This window comes from Curcuma longa, chromosome 11 (assembly GCF_044706935.1).
Source record: "Curcuma longa cultivar G26 ecotype Majalengka, Jawa Barat chromosome 11, ITB_CL_G26_1.1, whole genome shotgun sequence".
NCBI lineage: Eukaryota > Viridiplantae > Streptophyta > Magnoliopsida > Zingiberales > Zingiberaceae > Curcuma > Curcuma longa.
In genome coordinates this window covers 8499809-8514550 of record NC_133871.1, presented here as the reverse complement: position 1 = coordinate 8514550, position 14742 = coordinate 8499809, and the positions used below count along the sequence as shown (strand labels likewise).

The following is a 14742-nucleotide window of genomic DNA, read 5'->3' as shown; positions in this document are numbered from 1 at the left end:
TGGGAGGAAGTATCTCCATCATTCATTCTCTTTACCATGAAAACTGTCTGCCATTTGAAGCTGCCTGCAACGACATATATATCTAATGGAGGGAGGGGGGCCTTCCCCCAACTTTGGTGGGTCAATCTCTATCTTCTTCCCTTTCTCTATATTTCTCTTTCGCAAGGAAAACTTATCCAAATTCATTTATATATGCACATTATTTCCTATTAATGATGAAGCAAGCAAGCTTACATCAAATTAACACAACTAAGTTTAACTATTTATCCACAGGTTGGAAGAGGACCTTGGTGATGTGGCTGTCGAGGACATCCTCCGGGCAGTGAGCAGTGTAGTAAAAGCCCTTCGCCACCAGTAGAAATGTTTGCTTGGTTTGGTGGAAGTCGAGGCCTTGATCGTCTGGAGTAGTACTGCTTTGGAGCACAAGCTGAGCTAGCTCTCGCATCTTCTCATCTATTATTTCCTTGTTCATGTTCTACAAATGATCCGAAACTATTAAGGGGTACGGTTCTTTGTCGATTGCTATGAAAGAAAAGAAAATATACATACATACATACCTCTGTGACAAGCTTTCTTCGAGAAAGTAGATCACAAATGGAGGATAGGAGGTGAGCAAGCTCATCGTATTGTGGTTGAGCCTCTGAAGTCAAGTTGAATCGACCTCCACAAGCTTCGATGGTCGTCACTAGTAGCAACCCGATGTTTTCCTCCTCACACTTCCACATCAACAACCACACCTTCCACTGCCAATGCCAAAATTTAGAAACATTGGTTTGAAGCAAGCAAGCAACGAGAGCATCTTACAGCTTCATGTAAGCAGTGGCACATTCGCTGTCGATGAGATGATGAGTTTGCAGTCAATGCCACAAGTCCATCCACTAGCTCGTGGAGCAACTCCGCCAACTGCTCCCCCTTTCTCCTTGCGTTCGCCCTGCACTAACATTTAACAGCACATCAATCCATACTCATACGTGCCGAGCATCAAGATTAATCATCTCTCTCGAACTACTATGATAAATAAGATCCTCAAACAACAAGTTGACAAAGTGTGGCAGTCATTTGATTTAGCTCAGAAGTAATTCAGTTGTTTTGATTCTGCAAATCATTGTTGTTTGGTTCCACATGCTTCAACTCAATATCATATTATTGCTTTGGACCCCAAGAAGGTATGGCCTTCCATCTAGTGAGAGGGGCAACTTAACCATCATCTGCTGCAGGGAGCAACTCCAATAATTGTAGTAAGAAGTACACTTCCTTGTAGCTAAAACCAACAATGAGCATGTTCCACAATTACAACCGTGTATATCGACTGAAGAATTCGGTATGGATTCAATTTTGAAACTATGAAATCAAGCCAAGAATGATAGTGTCTGGCACTGACCTGCTACTGCAATGCCCATTGCTGCAGTAGTTTAGGAAGTTCAGTATCAATGCTTGCCTGCTTGTTTCAGTGCATGAGTTATCACTCAAGTAGGCTGAGACAGCCTTCGAGAGAACCATAGTCCGAACCCAACCTAACCTCTCGGTCGCCCGTTGAGGTTCAAATATGCAAGCAGCTGCCAAGAAGTAGTCCTCCAACAGGGCTCTTCTGCTCACACCATGCCACTGAAGGCCTCCCTCCTCGTACCACCTTATTTAAATCACACAATTTAACTTGTATAAATTGAAACATACATAATTGTATAAAAATCTCTGTTAAGAAGATTAGAATCGATACGACAATCAATTTGAAGAAGAATATTTGACATACTTTTGAAGATGGAGCCACTCCAACTGATGAAGAGCTTGGCAATGGTTGAAGTCCAACTTGGCCAACTCCAAATACACATCATTGTTTACCAGAGGCATCCTGCAGTAGCATTTGTTGTCAGCTAATCATTCAAATATTCAAACTGTCGACAATTCTGAGCTGAAAATTGAATTGAAATTCAAAAGCAAATTCATAGAGTAGTAGATGGCAAAAAGTAAGGAACTGTGATCAGTGAATATACTTGTACAGAGTCTTGCCAATCCAAATATCACTTCCTCCTCCATACTGCTCCAAGTAGAACCTTGCCTCGACGCGCGGCAGGCTGGCATACCAGGGGAAATCCAGAGCATACTCCACCTGCTCCGTAGATCAGAGACGACGTTATAATGCCAATTCAAGGCAAGTAAATTATCGAAACTGTATCTGTTTTGGTTAACCAATTACCTCCCCAGGCAAGTCCTTGGTGATGATCCATTTGTCGAGCAGCTGGTGTGCAACTTGTTTCTCTCGCAGAAAGGCATAAGAGAAGCTCTTGGCTCGCTCCAGTATCTCTTCCCCGGGGAAGGCCACCTGCGCGGCCCGGTTGAGGTTGAACATCCCCGTCACCGCCTGGTTCGACTGCCCTGCGAAGCACACAAACTCCCCATCCTTCTCGAATTGCCGCAGCACGCCTGCATGGATGGTTCAATCAATCAATCAAACAAACAAACACAAGACTCCATTTTGAGTCCAGCTACTCTTCTGCTCGATCTGTTCACTCACTGGGGGAGACAGGGTAACCATGCAGCCGCAGCAGCCGGAACCCTATCGACGTGTCGTCGATGTCGAAGACCCTCGATTCCTTGGCCCAACAAATGCCATCCTCCGTCCAGTACCTGCGACGACAGATGACTCAACTCTCTTCGGCATTTCAACAAACACGCGGCGGGCAGAACGAGATTTAGCTACCTGTGCACGTAATCGAGGCAGTCTTTGATCTCCGGCGAGAAGTAGCCGGCGATCCCCAGGCGCTGCAGGCGATCCACCGCCCACAGGTGCTCGAAGAGATCCACAGGGTACACGTTCGGCACTGTAGCAAACGCAGACGGATCCAAAATTTTTTTTTCTGGAACAATCATTCATGAACAAATGGATTAATTAAACGAAGTTAACGGATCATTTACCTCCTCCCCCGAATCTACGGACCAGTCGCTGGAGATATTTGAGGCAGTTACCGTCGCCCGTCTGCATCAGCGCGTACGCAGTGGAGGACGGCGAGAAGAGGAAGGAGCCATCTTGGCACTGTAGACGGAGAAGCTTCTGCCAGTCCAGACCAACCATTCCTTCCAGGCTATGTAGCAGCGTGGTTGGCACCTCATGCAGCACTTGTTTCGGAATCCTTTCCAATTACACACACACACACACACATCGCATTCAAACATCGTCTCGGCATGACTGCAACAAGACCAAACAAGCATTACGCTGTAATTGCTGCGTGTACCTCTCCATTTTAAGGTCTCTCATGGCGCTTATGCCCTGCAAACAAGGATGCGAGTAGGGAATCTCCAGCCCCAGCTCCTTGGCCAGGTCCAGCAGCGAAGGGAAAGCCACCTCGAAGCCAATCGGCATGTGCTCCGCCGCCTCCTCTCCCAGCCTCCACATGTTCTCCCGCACGTACTCCACCCCTGCGAGCACCGCCCCCGTTTACCTTAATTTATAGTAGTGCTCAGACGCGCGATGCACGAGGAGAATCGCTAGAGTAAATCGTACCTTTGCGGCACTTGTCGGGGTGGAGATTCCAGGAGGCGAGCGCGACGGCGCAGGCCAGCGTGCTGATCAGCCGGTCGTGTGCGGAGAAGACGGCGGCGTTGCCCCACGAGCCGTCGCCGAGCTGGTTGTCGGCGATCCACTGGAGGCTCGCCGGGAACAATGGCCGCCGGCAGTCTCCCTCCGGGTCCCGCACCAGCGTCACCCACGCCGTGTCGTACGCCGAGATGCTGATCTCGCCGTCGCCCATCGACCGCAGCATCGCCTTCACCTCTTGCACCATCCCGCATATCGTCCTCTGCAAAAACAAAACAAAACAGCAGCATGCAGAGATCATCCATGAACGAATCAACTAGCTAGCTAGCTACCTACCTCCAAGAATTCATCTCCTCGCTCCGGTAATTGAAGAAGCGGCAATGCGTTCCGTATCAACCCACTGCCGTAATCTGCAGGCGAATTCAATCAACCAACAAATCAATTGAATCGCAGAGCGTGGGCCGACAAATGCATGATCCAAACACTTCTCTCCCAGATCTCAAAACGCGCTAGCTACGTAGCAGATGGCGCAGGTGGTGGGGCTCCTCACGGTGGCGACATTACAGCAATTTGACAAGAGAAAATTAAACTGGCGACTCGATTCAATTCGGCTCAAACCTCTTCCCCCATCTTTTGTGTAGGGAACACACTTCATATTCTATATTCTTCAAACAGTGCCTACTTTGTTTCTTTTAGTTTACCTGCGATGATTGATCGTACGATACCTGCAGGAGCGGCGGTGCTGGGGCGGGGCAATGCGTGGCTTCTCCCCCTCTTCTGGGCCTTCGGCGCCGCGACGATCCATCGCAGGTTGCACGCACCTGCACCGCAAAAGCTCATCCTTTGGCGTAACTGATCCTCACAGGATCATCGGTGCATGCAGCGTGGACCATGCAAGAAAAGCAAATTTTGACGGTCGAATTAATTAATCAATCGATTGATTACCTGCGGGGCGGAGGAGGAGGAGGCGGAGCCGCGGCGGGAGCAGCGAGGAGGGTGCTGCCGAGGCAGCAGCCGTGGTGGCCGCCGTCCAAGTCATCGCCGGCCGGCCGGCCGGGCGGGGAAGATGATTAAGAGGAAGGGGGAAGAAGAGAAGGTGGAGCAAGCTCTGCTGCCGCTTCATATATCTATATAGCAAGAAAGTCTAGTGAGTACGCGAAGTAACTACATAGATGGGATTAAAATGGGGAATTTATTAAATCATATTTATTCTATTTTACTATTTAAATTTAAAAAGAAAATTTCAAGATTATTTTAAGAATTATTATTATTATTATTATTAATTTTTTTAAACTTATTATAATTTTTTTAAGATTTAGGCGTCAACCGGATCGCGCTAGGCCCACGCGGGACCGGACTTAGCATGGCCTGTGGGTCGAATTGAACTTGATTTTTTAATGAATTACAAATTAATAATAATATTATAAATATCTTAAATAGTAATAAATAAAACAGCTTTTTATTTTCATTTTTTTGAATATTATAAATATTTAAATTAGGCGAAGGGTGATGAAACTAAAGTATTTATACTATACAAAATCTTGTATTTTATACAAATTTAAGTATGTGTGTTGGACGGGAAAGTATAGGAGAAAGTAAGTTTAAATTTACCGAATTTAAGGGGTGGATGAGCTTTTGGGGCAAGAAAAGCATAAGAGTAGATAAGTTTAAGCAAATTCGCTAAACGAAAAGAGATGCAAGCATCGTAAAGATGAACACAATAGACAAAAAAATAATAATAATAAAGACTTCATTATGAATAAATAAGAAAATATTAAAAAAAAACAATTGCACTTGCTAAAGAATTGCACATATGTTAACAATTGAGATGCTTGAAGTATTATAAGTTAACGAGTATGTTGTCTTTATTACTAATGATCGATGATCTAATCTAATTTGCATAGTACTAAGGTGGGTAGATCGGCATTGCATAACTTTACTATTGGATTACTTCAAAGCACGACTTTAACTTCCAAGGTACCAATGTCGCACACAAAATCATACCTAATATCGATGTAATTAGTCCTCGCATGTACCTCTTACTCTTTGTTTAAGTATGTGACATTGTTAAAGAAAAGTATGTGACATTGTCCCCGGGGCAATGGTGCAACGGTAGGACATCTGGGTTGTGACCCAGGGACCCGTGGTTCGATCCCCAGCTACGGCGTATTTGCAAATGCAATCAAAGGATGCTGGGCATCTGGATTGGCCGCCGTATGCGCTTCCCGATTTACCCTGATGGTCGGTGGAAAACTTCCGTGGGACCGGACCGGCCACCCCCAGGGATTGAGTCCATGAGACTGACTGAGATTTATCATTTTTTTAAGTATGTGACATTACTGCAGACTTGCAGACTTGCAGAAGAGAGCAAGGGTTCGAATCCTGGCGAAGCCAGGCAATACCCTCCTGCGTCGTAACCAACTGCACTTTCTCGATTAACCTCCTCACAGATGGTCGTGGGGCCGACCGTGTGGGGCTGCTAAGGTGGCGGATCCACCTTTGCAGAAGAAAAGTATGTGATATTACATTGTGACCAACTGTAGTTTCTTGATTTACCTCCTCACAGATGGTCATGGAACCGACCGTGTGGGGCCGCTAAGGTAGCGGATCCACCTTTTTGCAGAAAAAGGATGTGACATTACAATGCTTCAATCCAATGGTACCAAAAAATAATTTATAAATCTAACATAAAATGACTATTTTTTTTTAGATCTTTAATGATAATTTTTTTATTAAAAATAAAATAGATATTATATTTACGCATTCACTTTGAAACTTCATATACAAGTCACGATTTTGCTAAAATTTCAAATAGATTTTTTATAAAATTTTCGAAGGTGGATACTGTTCAACCAGCACCATATTGTTGTCGTTAGTTCTTCCTAAAGGACATGGATAGCTTAAGTGAAAAAGTATGCTCCGTCCTCTCTCGAGCAATGTCTAACTCACCGATTCGACCACTTCAATTTTTGTTCATGTATTCACTTCTCCTTGTCGCCCAATTGATTGAGTCCTCTTGGACACAACTCTTAACTCATTGTCTGTACCAAGTTGTCAAACTTGTTGACATGTCTATTTCTCAATCGATATCTTTAACATTTTGAACGTTTCAAGATTCGATCTTCGGTTTGCATATGACTTCTTGGCATATTAGCAAGCACCTTTCTTCAATTTTTTAAAAAAATAAACTTAGGATCATCAAACAATGAGTGGAAGTAAAATTTTATTACTCCTGTGACATAACTGAGTTTGTCACAACAGAACAAATTGATAGAAGAGAACAAAGGTTCGAATCTCGACGAAGCTTCTCATAGATGATCGTAAGGTCGTTAGGGTGGCGGATTTTTTTTATAGAAAAAATAAAATTTTATTAAATGGAACGAACGGATCGAATCGATCAAATTTAAAATTTTAATTTGATTATTTCAAAATTTTAATTAAAAAATAAATTAATTCAATTTTGATTTTAAAAATTTTTATTCGATTAAATCAAATAAATCAAATTAATAAAAAAATGATTAATAAATTTCATAAATTTATAAACTCTAAATATTTCATAATATTTTAAAATTTTAATTATTTCAATTAATTTAATTTTTATCCAATTAATTAATATTTTATCGATTCAATTTATTTGATTTTTATTTAAAAATTCAATAATTTTGATTAACTTGAAAAAAAATCTATTTGATTCAATTTCGATTAATTCAATTTAATTTTAATTGAATATTCAACTTTAAGAGAAGTCGATCTGGTTTGCTTTACTCAATCGACCATCTTTCGCGCCCATAACATGTCGTGAACAAATATCAGATTGTTATTGTAGTAACATCATCATTAAAATTCAGCTTTAAATATGTTATCATATCAAATAAAACATAAATATATTAATGTACAACTAAATTACAATAATACGCTAACATAAATTGAATTATCTAATTTAAAAAATAAGAAAAAAATCACAAATAAATAAGTTAATGAATACCAAAGTCAAGGTTTAAAATATAAAATTTTAAGATATTTCTATGTGACTTTGTACAATTAAATCATACTATGTATCAGACAATAAAGTTGACTAATATGTTAAAACTATGTGGTGGTTTATGTTGGCTTCTTTGAGGTCTCTAAGCTTCTTAAATGATGTAGACTGGGTCATGTTGTGTCGACTCTGACTTAGTCTGTATGTCGGGCTCAATGATGGCAGGGGCTCGCCTTGTAACTCAAACCTGCACAAGCACGAATCAACTCAACTCGAGATGAATCGTGTTCAACATGGCCCGTGACAAAGCAGCCCTGCTAAACCACACCTATACTTTGTTTAAACACAATCTATTAACACTTCCATCTTTAAGTAATTGGTTATGTTTTTTATTAGTGATGTTGCAAGAAACATGGTCATTAATGGATTAAGTGTAGGAACAACCTATTAGAAATGTGTTCTTCTGAAGAATGTGACAAAGTAGGAATAACCAAAAGACAATCTAATGGAGGATATACAGATTCATGATAATCCATAGTAGAAAAATTCAATTTTTTAACTCAAAATAATAAATTGTTAGTTCAAGAGAACTCATATAAAGTAAAGCAACTATTATTACCAATCAATGCACCAAAAAAAAGGAGAAAAAGTCATACCTAAGAGAGTGACAAACTAATAATCTATCCTGCATGTTCTCTAATCATGAGCATTTAGATAAATAAGAAAAAAGACCACCTTCGATTAGAAATAAAAGAAGAAAAAAAAATGTATGTGGATAAATTTCTACCATTAGTGTGAGTTTCAAATGCAACATGGGAGGTAAGATCTGAATGTGATAGTAGTGAGGCTACATGTGCAATCCCAATTCTTAGTTGATCCTTGCATAAATGCAAGTTCCATGTGCATTTACAGGTATATATAGCTATTAATTGAATGACTTGCTTGCTACTAAGGTGGTCTCTGAAAGATGGTTCCAATATCGTAATGATTCCTTGGAGAAGATAAAGAGTAAGGGATATCTTACTTTGCCCAGTGGGTGTTCCTTGTGCTGCTATAGTTGAGTTGTTTTGTCACCAGCTACTCCAGATGATGTCAAGTCGGTTTTCTTACCCTGAATGATCACAAATGAAAAGGAAAATTAGCTGAAGAACACTGCACTCAGTCATTAAAGTACACAGCACACTCACACCAGAAATGTCACCATGGAGAGGCTTCAGGGAATTAAACTGATTGCAGCAGCAAGACAGCCTATCCCATGCTCTTTAGCATGTTGAAGTGAGATAATATTGTGTAACTCGTGTCTATATAAAATAATATCAAAATTGTATCATTCTACATAGAACACTCTTCAAAATTAAGTATCTAGTTGCCTTGTCATCTTTTTCTTCCTTATCTCCTTCCTCCTTTACCTTCAATTGGCCATTGACACACACATTGGAATGTCGGCACAATACAAAAACCGTATCATTTCTAGTTAAATGCCGAAACTCCAATACGGCTTGAGATTTTAAACCTTGACATTATCTTCATTAGTAAAAAATTCAAGGGTACCAAAACAATGTTCTCTTTTCTCCTTGCTAACAATCGAAAGGTAGGAAAGAAACTTATTCTAGTGCTCAATAGTTGCGTCAAAGAAAGAAATGAATCATCAGGCCTTCAATCTTACAATGTAAAATAGACATGAAACAACTATGCTAACATAGCAAAAGGACCTCCAGTAGGTGTTTTGTGGCATCCGTGTTTAGTCCCCGTGGAGAATTATTTAATAATGAAGGAGTTTTATAATCCTAGATGAGTAAGCTAATATTAACCTTAGCTCAAGCATTTTAGGCCAATGAATGGACCTAACAAAATTATGCATCAGTTCTCATTTAAATAGGTCGTGACAATGGGTATCAAAATAGACCTAGTTATTGATTACCTATGTGATTGAGCCACCATTGGGTACACATGCAGCTAATTAGGAATGACTTTGGACTATGAGTTAAACTTTTGGCTTAGACGGGGTGCTAAATTTTAGGGGGTGGTGTTGTGATACCCAAGTTTAGTTCATGTTAACCTTAGATATGTGAGCTAATATTACCCTTGACCTTAAGCATTCTACTAGTTGAGAACGACAAAGTTTATAGGCATTCTCCCATTTAACTAGGTCGTGACACAGTGAGGTGTTGGGAATGATTGTCTATGAGAGAGCGAAGCCGCCATTAGACCCCACATTCCATCAACTAGTGCTAATTATGGAATATGAGATGGACTTTCTGTCTTGACAGAGATGTCAACACACAAACGAGGGTAGATTGTACCATCCATTGAGGATCAATAAAGAGTTTGCAGGTTTAGAAGGATGAGCTATTTTCAACTTAAGATTAAACATTTTGGGTTAATACTTAGCTCTAACAATGTTAATAGGTACTTCTCTCATCTGGGTGGATCATAACAAATCTCTACAACCTCAAATGTGAATTCTTAGTAAAAAAACCTTGAATGAGAATTAAAAAAATACATGAACATTAGTTTACTCCATCAATGATTATATGGTGTCTACAAGAAGCTTTTAATGTCCAAGCACATTCTATTACAATCCAGGCTCAAGATAAACGATACATAGTCCAAGACAGTAATCTTCACCCAAATCAAACCAAAGTAAATTTCCAAGAAAATAACAAGTCGCTACCTGGTTTCTCATTCCTCTCACTTTATATCTAGTTCTAAGTTAACTTATGCAACATGAACAAAGACTCGCATCCTACAATACAGTCAACAGGTGCTGCGCAAAATAAAAGCAAAGGGGATCAAGATAAACAGAGAACTTACTATATCCCATAATGTGACTACCGGAACCCTCTGCAACATGAAAATAATCAGCCCAGCGAGCCAGGTAAATCATATAGAATGGCCAATTGAAGTGGTAAAATTCAAAAACCTAAACAAAGGGATTAACAATTGACAAAATGATATAAATTGAGAAACAGAAATGTGGGGTTACTGTCAAAGGGTAGGAGATCATTACAGCAGAACCAACGAATAGTCCTCATTTGCACTGGTTGCATTCGGGGCGCCGTCGAGGAGGGTCACAGAGGGGCGATTCCGGGCGGCAATTCGACGACGACGGGAGCGGAGTTGCTCTGGACCGCGATGGGGACGAAGCAAACAGAGAAGGGCTTGGAAACCGAGCAGGAGATCATGTGCAGAGCACATGACTAAAAATTCCCAATTTTAGCCGATCATATGCATCGCACGTGACTGAAAATGGGCAAGAGCATATGGGCAGAATAGGTGGAATAGGGCCGAGGCCATTGATACCTTTGTCCGGCCCAATAAATGAATATATGAAAAAGCCCGGCCCATAAAGAAGATGCAGTAGTGAAGACTTCTAGAAGCCTCGCGGACGATATTAAGCACCGTAAATGACGGAGGTGTCGCCGATCGTCCCCGTTCCGCTCCGCTCTGAAACCCTACCAATTCGCGCGCTCCCATGGCAACTCCGCCAACGCCCGCCACCGTCTCCGCCGCCGTACACCAGATCCAGCAAGCCTTACTCGACGGCGCCGCCTGCTCCGAAGATCACCTCTTCGCGGCCGCCTATCTCATTTCCCGTTCTGACTACGAGGATGTAGTTGTTGAGCTGTCCATCGAGGGGATTTGCGGCTACCCTCTCTGCCGAAAGCCTCTCCCTTCCGACCGACAGAGGAAGGGCCGGTACCGTATTTCCATGAGAGAGCACAAGGTCTTCGACCTCGAGGAGACCTACAAATACTGCTCCGAGGCCTGCGTCGTCTCAAGCCGGGCCTTCGCCTCCACCCTCAGCAAAGAGAGAAGCTCTGACGTGAGGTCTTCTAAGATCGAACAGATCCTGAACATGTTCCTACTGCAAGCGGATTTGGGAAAGGATAAAGAATTGGAAATGACTAATTTGACGATTTGGGAGAAGGGCGATGCTCAAGGAGAGGTATCTTTGGACGAGTGGTTGGGTCCCTCAAATGCCATCGAGGGCTTTGTTCCTCGTTACGACCTGAATCATGGTGAGACTATATTCATGCAATAAACTTGTGTTTAAATACATGGTGGCAATAGTATTTTGTTGTGGAAAATAAAGCCCATCGATGATTTCTTAAACTGTTTGTTTTCATGTGAGCTTTTGTTTTTGCTAGTTCTTGAAAATAGGATAATTTTGATTTGTAAACCCAGGTGGGCTTAAGAGTGATCGGAAACCAAGTAAACTAACGCCTGACCCTCCTCATGAAGTAGATTTTAGAAGTGATATAATTCTCAAAAATGAGGATGATAGACTTGCTTTTTCAACCCATGGGACGCTAGATGCTTCAGAGGCAATAGCCAAGAAATTGGAAGAGCTGGTTCTCGTTGAAAGAAAGACAAAGATGTCAAAAAACACATCAAAATCCATTGCTGGAAAAAAGATGAACAAAGACAGAGCAGGAAACAAGAATTCTAGAATGATCAATACAATTGCTAGTGAACCACCATCTGTGGCTCAAAATTTCACAGAGACTAGTACTTTATTTGGAGATCAGGATTCGAAGATACTATTATCTGCTGTGAAGGGACCTCTCTGTCGTGAATTGGACAATGGAATTCATGTGGAAAAAATAGCCGGATCAAATGGCAGTGAGCATGAGCAAGGAAAGGAGGCTTCCATGGGGAAGGATTCTACTCTGAAATCTTCCCTTAGGACTTCACGCCCCAAAAATACTACCCGATCTGTCAAATGGGCTAATGAGATAAATAGTTCAGCCCAGGAAGAAATAAGACTTAGTCTTCATAGTAGCAAAGCACCTCAAAAACCACAAGTTGAAGATGATAGCTTCGTAAGGTTAACGTCAGCTGAGGCTTGTGCAGCTGCTCTTACTGAGGCTTCGGAGGCTGTTGCTGCAGGCGTATCAGAAGCTGGAGATGCAGGTTTGATCTATACTCCTCGAGTTAAATTGTCTATTTATTTGGGTTATCTGATCATCTTTGGAATATTGAAGATGAACATTACACTGACCAGTCACATCCTTTTTTTTTTTTGTTTTTATCCTATCTATTACAAAAGCTTCGGAGGCTGGAATTGTAATATTATGTCAGTCTCAGTTTGCAAGTGGGGAGGTTGAAGAAGATGAAGATACATTTAATTTTGATAGGGGACAAGTGAAGTGGACAAAGAAGACTGCCCACTTAGAAACAGACATGTTGGACGTTGAAGATTCCTGGCATGATATCCCACCAGAAGGTTTCAGTTTGAAAGTAAGACCTTGTTTTGTCCTAAACTCTGGCATCCTTCCCTTTTCTAGTAATGCAATTGTGGAATGCATTTTGAAAAAACAACTTTTCCTTCAGTTATCATCATTTGCTACGATGTGGATGGCACTTTTTGGATGGATAACTTGTTCTTCCCTGGCTTATATATATGGATGTGATGAAAGTTCTCGTGAGGATTTCTTAGAAGTTAATGGGCGGGAATATCCTTACAAGATAGTCTTAAGAGATGGTCTGTCAGCTGAGATCAGAAGAACTATTGATGGCTGTGTTTGTCGTGCCTTGCCTGCACTTGTAAGGGAACTAGGGATCCGAATTCCAGTTTCTACTTTAGAGAAAACTTTGGTATGGTCAATGACTGTGGGCTTTCTATTTTCATTTTTTTTTCACTTTGAGATTTTATTTAACTTAGTTATTCTAACTATTTGTTCTTGACATCTAACATGATAAATTAATTTTCCTGCTTTTTCTAAAAACTGATCCTCAATATACATACTCTTAGGAAGTGGAGATGTCATAGATATATTTCTGTAAGGTTATTAACTGTCTTAAGATAATGCTTTGCTTTGTATCCTTAACCTGAATCTTTTAGTTTTCATTATACAAGTGATGTGATGTTGCTCTCCAAGATATTTCATTTGTTACTGCATTATCTTTTAATTACAGATAAATACCTAATAGAGTATAAAAATGTCATCTCTCACCCTTCATAAGGATACATGAATGAAATGGCATATTGGAGTTTCTATATCTTTTAAGAGTTGGATCACTTAAAGAAATGATGGTAGCTAGTTATGAAGGCTTTAGGGCAATGACTTGCTATGCATGATAAAGATACTCAAGTAGATGAATTATTAAATGTCATAGATCTTAATCAGAAGAGCAAGTCCAAGCTAGGAGAATCTGCTGCAGATCAAGTTTCAATTAGTGTTAGGCTTTATATAATTTCTTTTGAGATCTCCTTCAGAAGAGCTAGCATGAAGCTGTAGAGTGCTTGAATTATAGTAAACTTATTACATAAGCTTAGTATGTTATTTCAATACTAATCTATTAGATACAAGAATCTCCATTGTATCTGGGAATATCCTCCCTTTCCATTTATTTTTAAAGTATGATGTGTTTGAGGAGGAGCACAAACACTGGGAACATGATCTGGTAGAGAACAACATTAATACCAAGAACCTAATGATGAGTCTCTCTTTTCTGCATGAGATTAAAGCTATTCCTAGAAACTAACTTGAATTTCTCATGTCCAGTTAATGACATTCTTATCACCAACACAATCAAGTATTTTGATTGTAAAAAGTCTTAAGTTTATATAACTAGATTTCAGATTATATTACTAATCTTTTTTTTTTTTATTTCAGGGGCGATATCTTGATACAATGTCGTTTGTAGAAGCATTGCCTGCCTTCAAGCTTAGGCAATGGCAAGCAATTGTGCTTTTGTTCCTCGATGCCTTTTCCGTGCAAAGACTTCCATCTCTTACCCAACATCTGGCAAATTTAGATGTGCCGCGTCACAAGGTCAAATTCCATTATTCTTCTTCTTTTTCAGTTCTTCTGGTTGCTACCATCCATTTAAACTGGCAGTAGTCCCTTTATTTATAGCCTAAGTTTGAGACATCTTATCTGTTATTTTTAGTTGAGCAACTGAGTATTATGAATGAAACAGGTATTGAATGCTGCCCAGATTAGTCTGGAGGAGTACCAGTGCATGGCAGATCATATTATGCCATTAGGCCGGTCTCACAATGCATCACAATAAGGTGGTAAATTGGAAGCACGAACTCAAGTATCAGATTGTAAATAAGCATTTTCTCCTTCCACATGAGTTTTACGAAGAGAATTGTTTTTTCATTAAAATCTGATGTGAACTTCTAAACCCACCCTTCAAAATTGTATGTTAACATACGGATGAAAAAGAATGTGCAACACTATACATCTTTGCTAAAGACCTTACTGCTACGTCAGTG

At 40.6% G+C, this 14742-nt stretch overlaps 2 protein-coding genes across 2 annotated transcripts; one reads left to right on the top strand and one right to left on the bottom strand.

Annotated features, from left to right (window-relative positions):
* On the bottom strand, window positions 1-4571 carry LOC141838749 (ent-copalyl diphosphate synthase 1-like). The gene is made up of 15 exons (XM_074726314.1): window positions 4478-4571; window positions 4258-4353; window positions 3869-3942; window positions 3500-3794; window positions 3231-3414; window positions 2914-3128; window positions 2699-2819; window positions 2513-2625; window positions 2195-2421; window positions 1992-2107; window positions 1751-1849; window positions 1382-1630; window positions 805-931; window positions 558-743; window positions 1-475 (listed from the first exon to the last, which is right to left on the bottom strand). The coding sequence occupies exons 1-15, from the start codon at window positions 4569-4571 to the stop codon at window positions 260-262; spliced, it is 2412 nt and encodes an 803-aa protein (XP_074582415.1). The 3' UTR covers window positions 1-259.
* A 6379-nt stretch (window positions 4572-10950) lies between these two features.
* On the top strand, window positions 10951-14734 carry LOC141838750 (putative RNA polymerase II subunit B1 CTD phosphatase RPAP2 homolog). The gene is made up of 6 exons (XM_074726315.1): window positions 10951-11533; window positions 11700-12428; window positions 12565-12755; window positions 12849-13112; window positions 14135-14293; window positions 14442-14734. The coding sequence occupies exons 1-6, from the start codon at window positions 10987-10989 to the stop codon at window positions 14532-14534; spliced, it is 1983 nt and encodes a 660-aa protein (XP_074582416.1). The 5' UTR covers window positions 10951-10986; the 3' UTR covers window positions 14535-14734.
* Window positions 14735-14742: the final 8 nt, after the last annotated feature.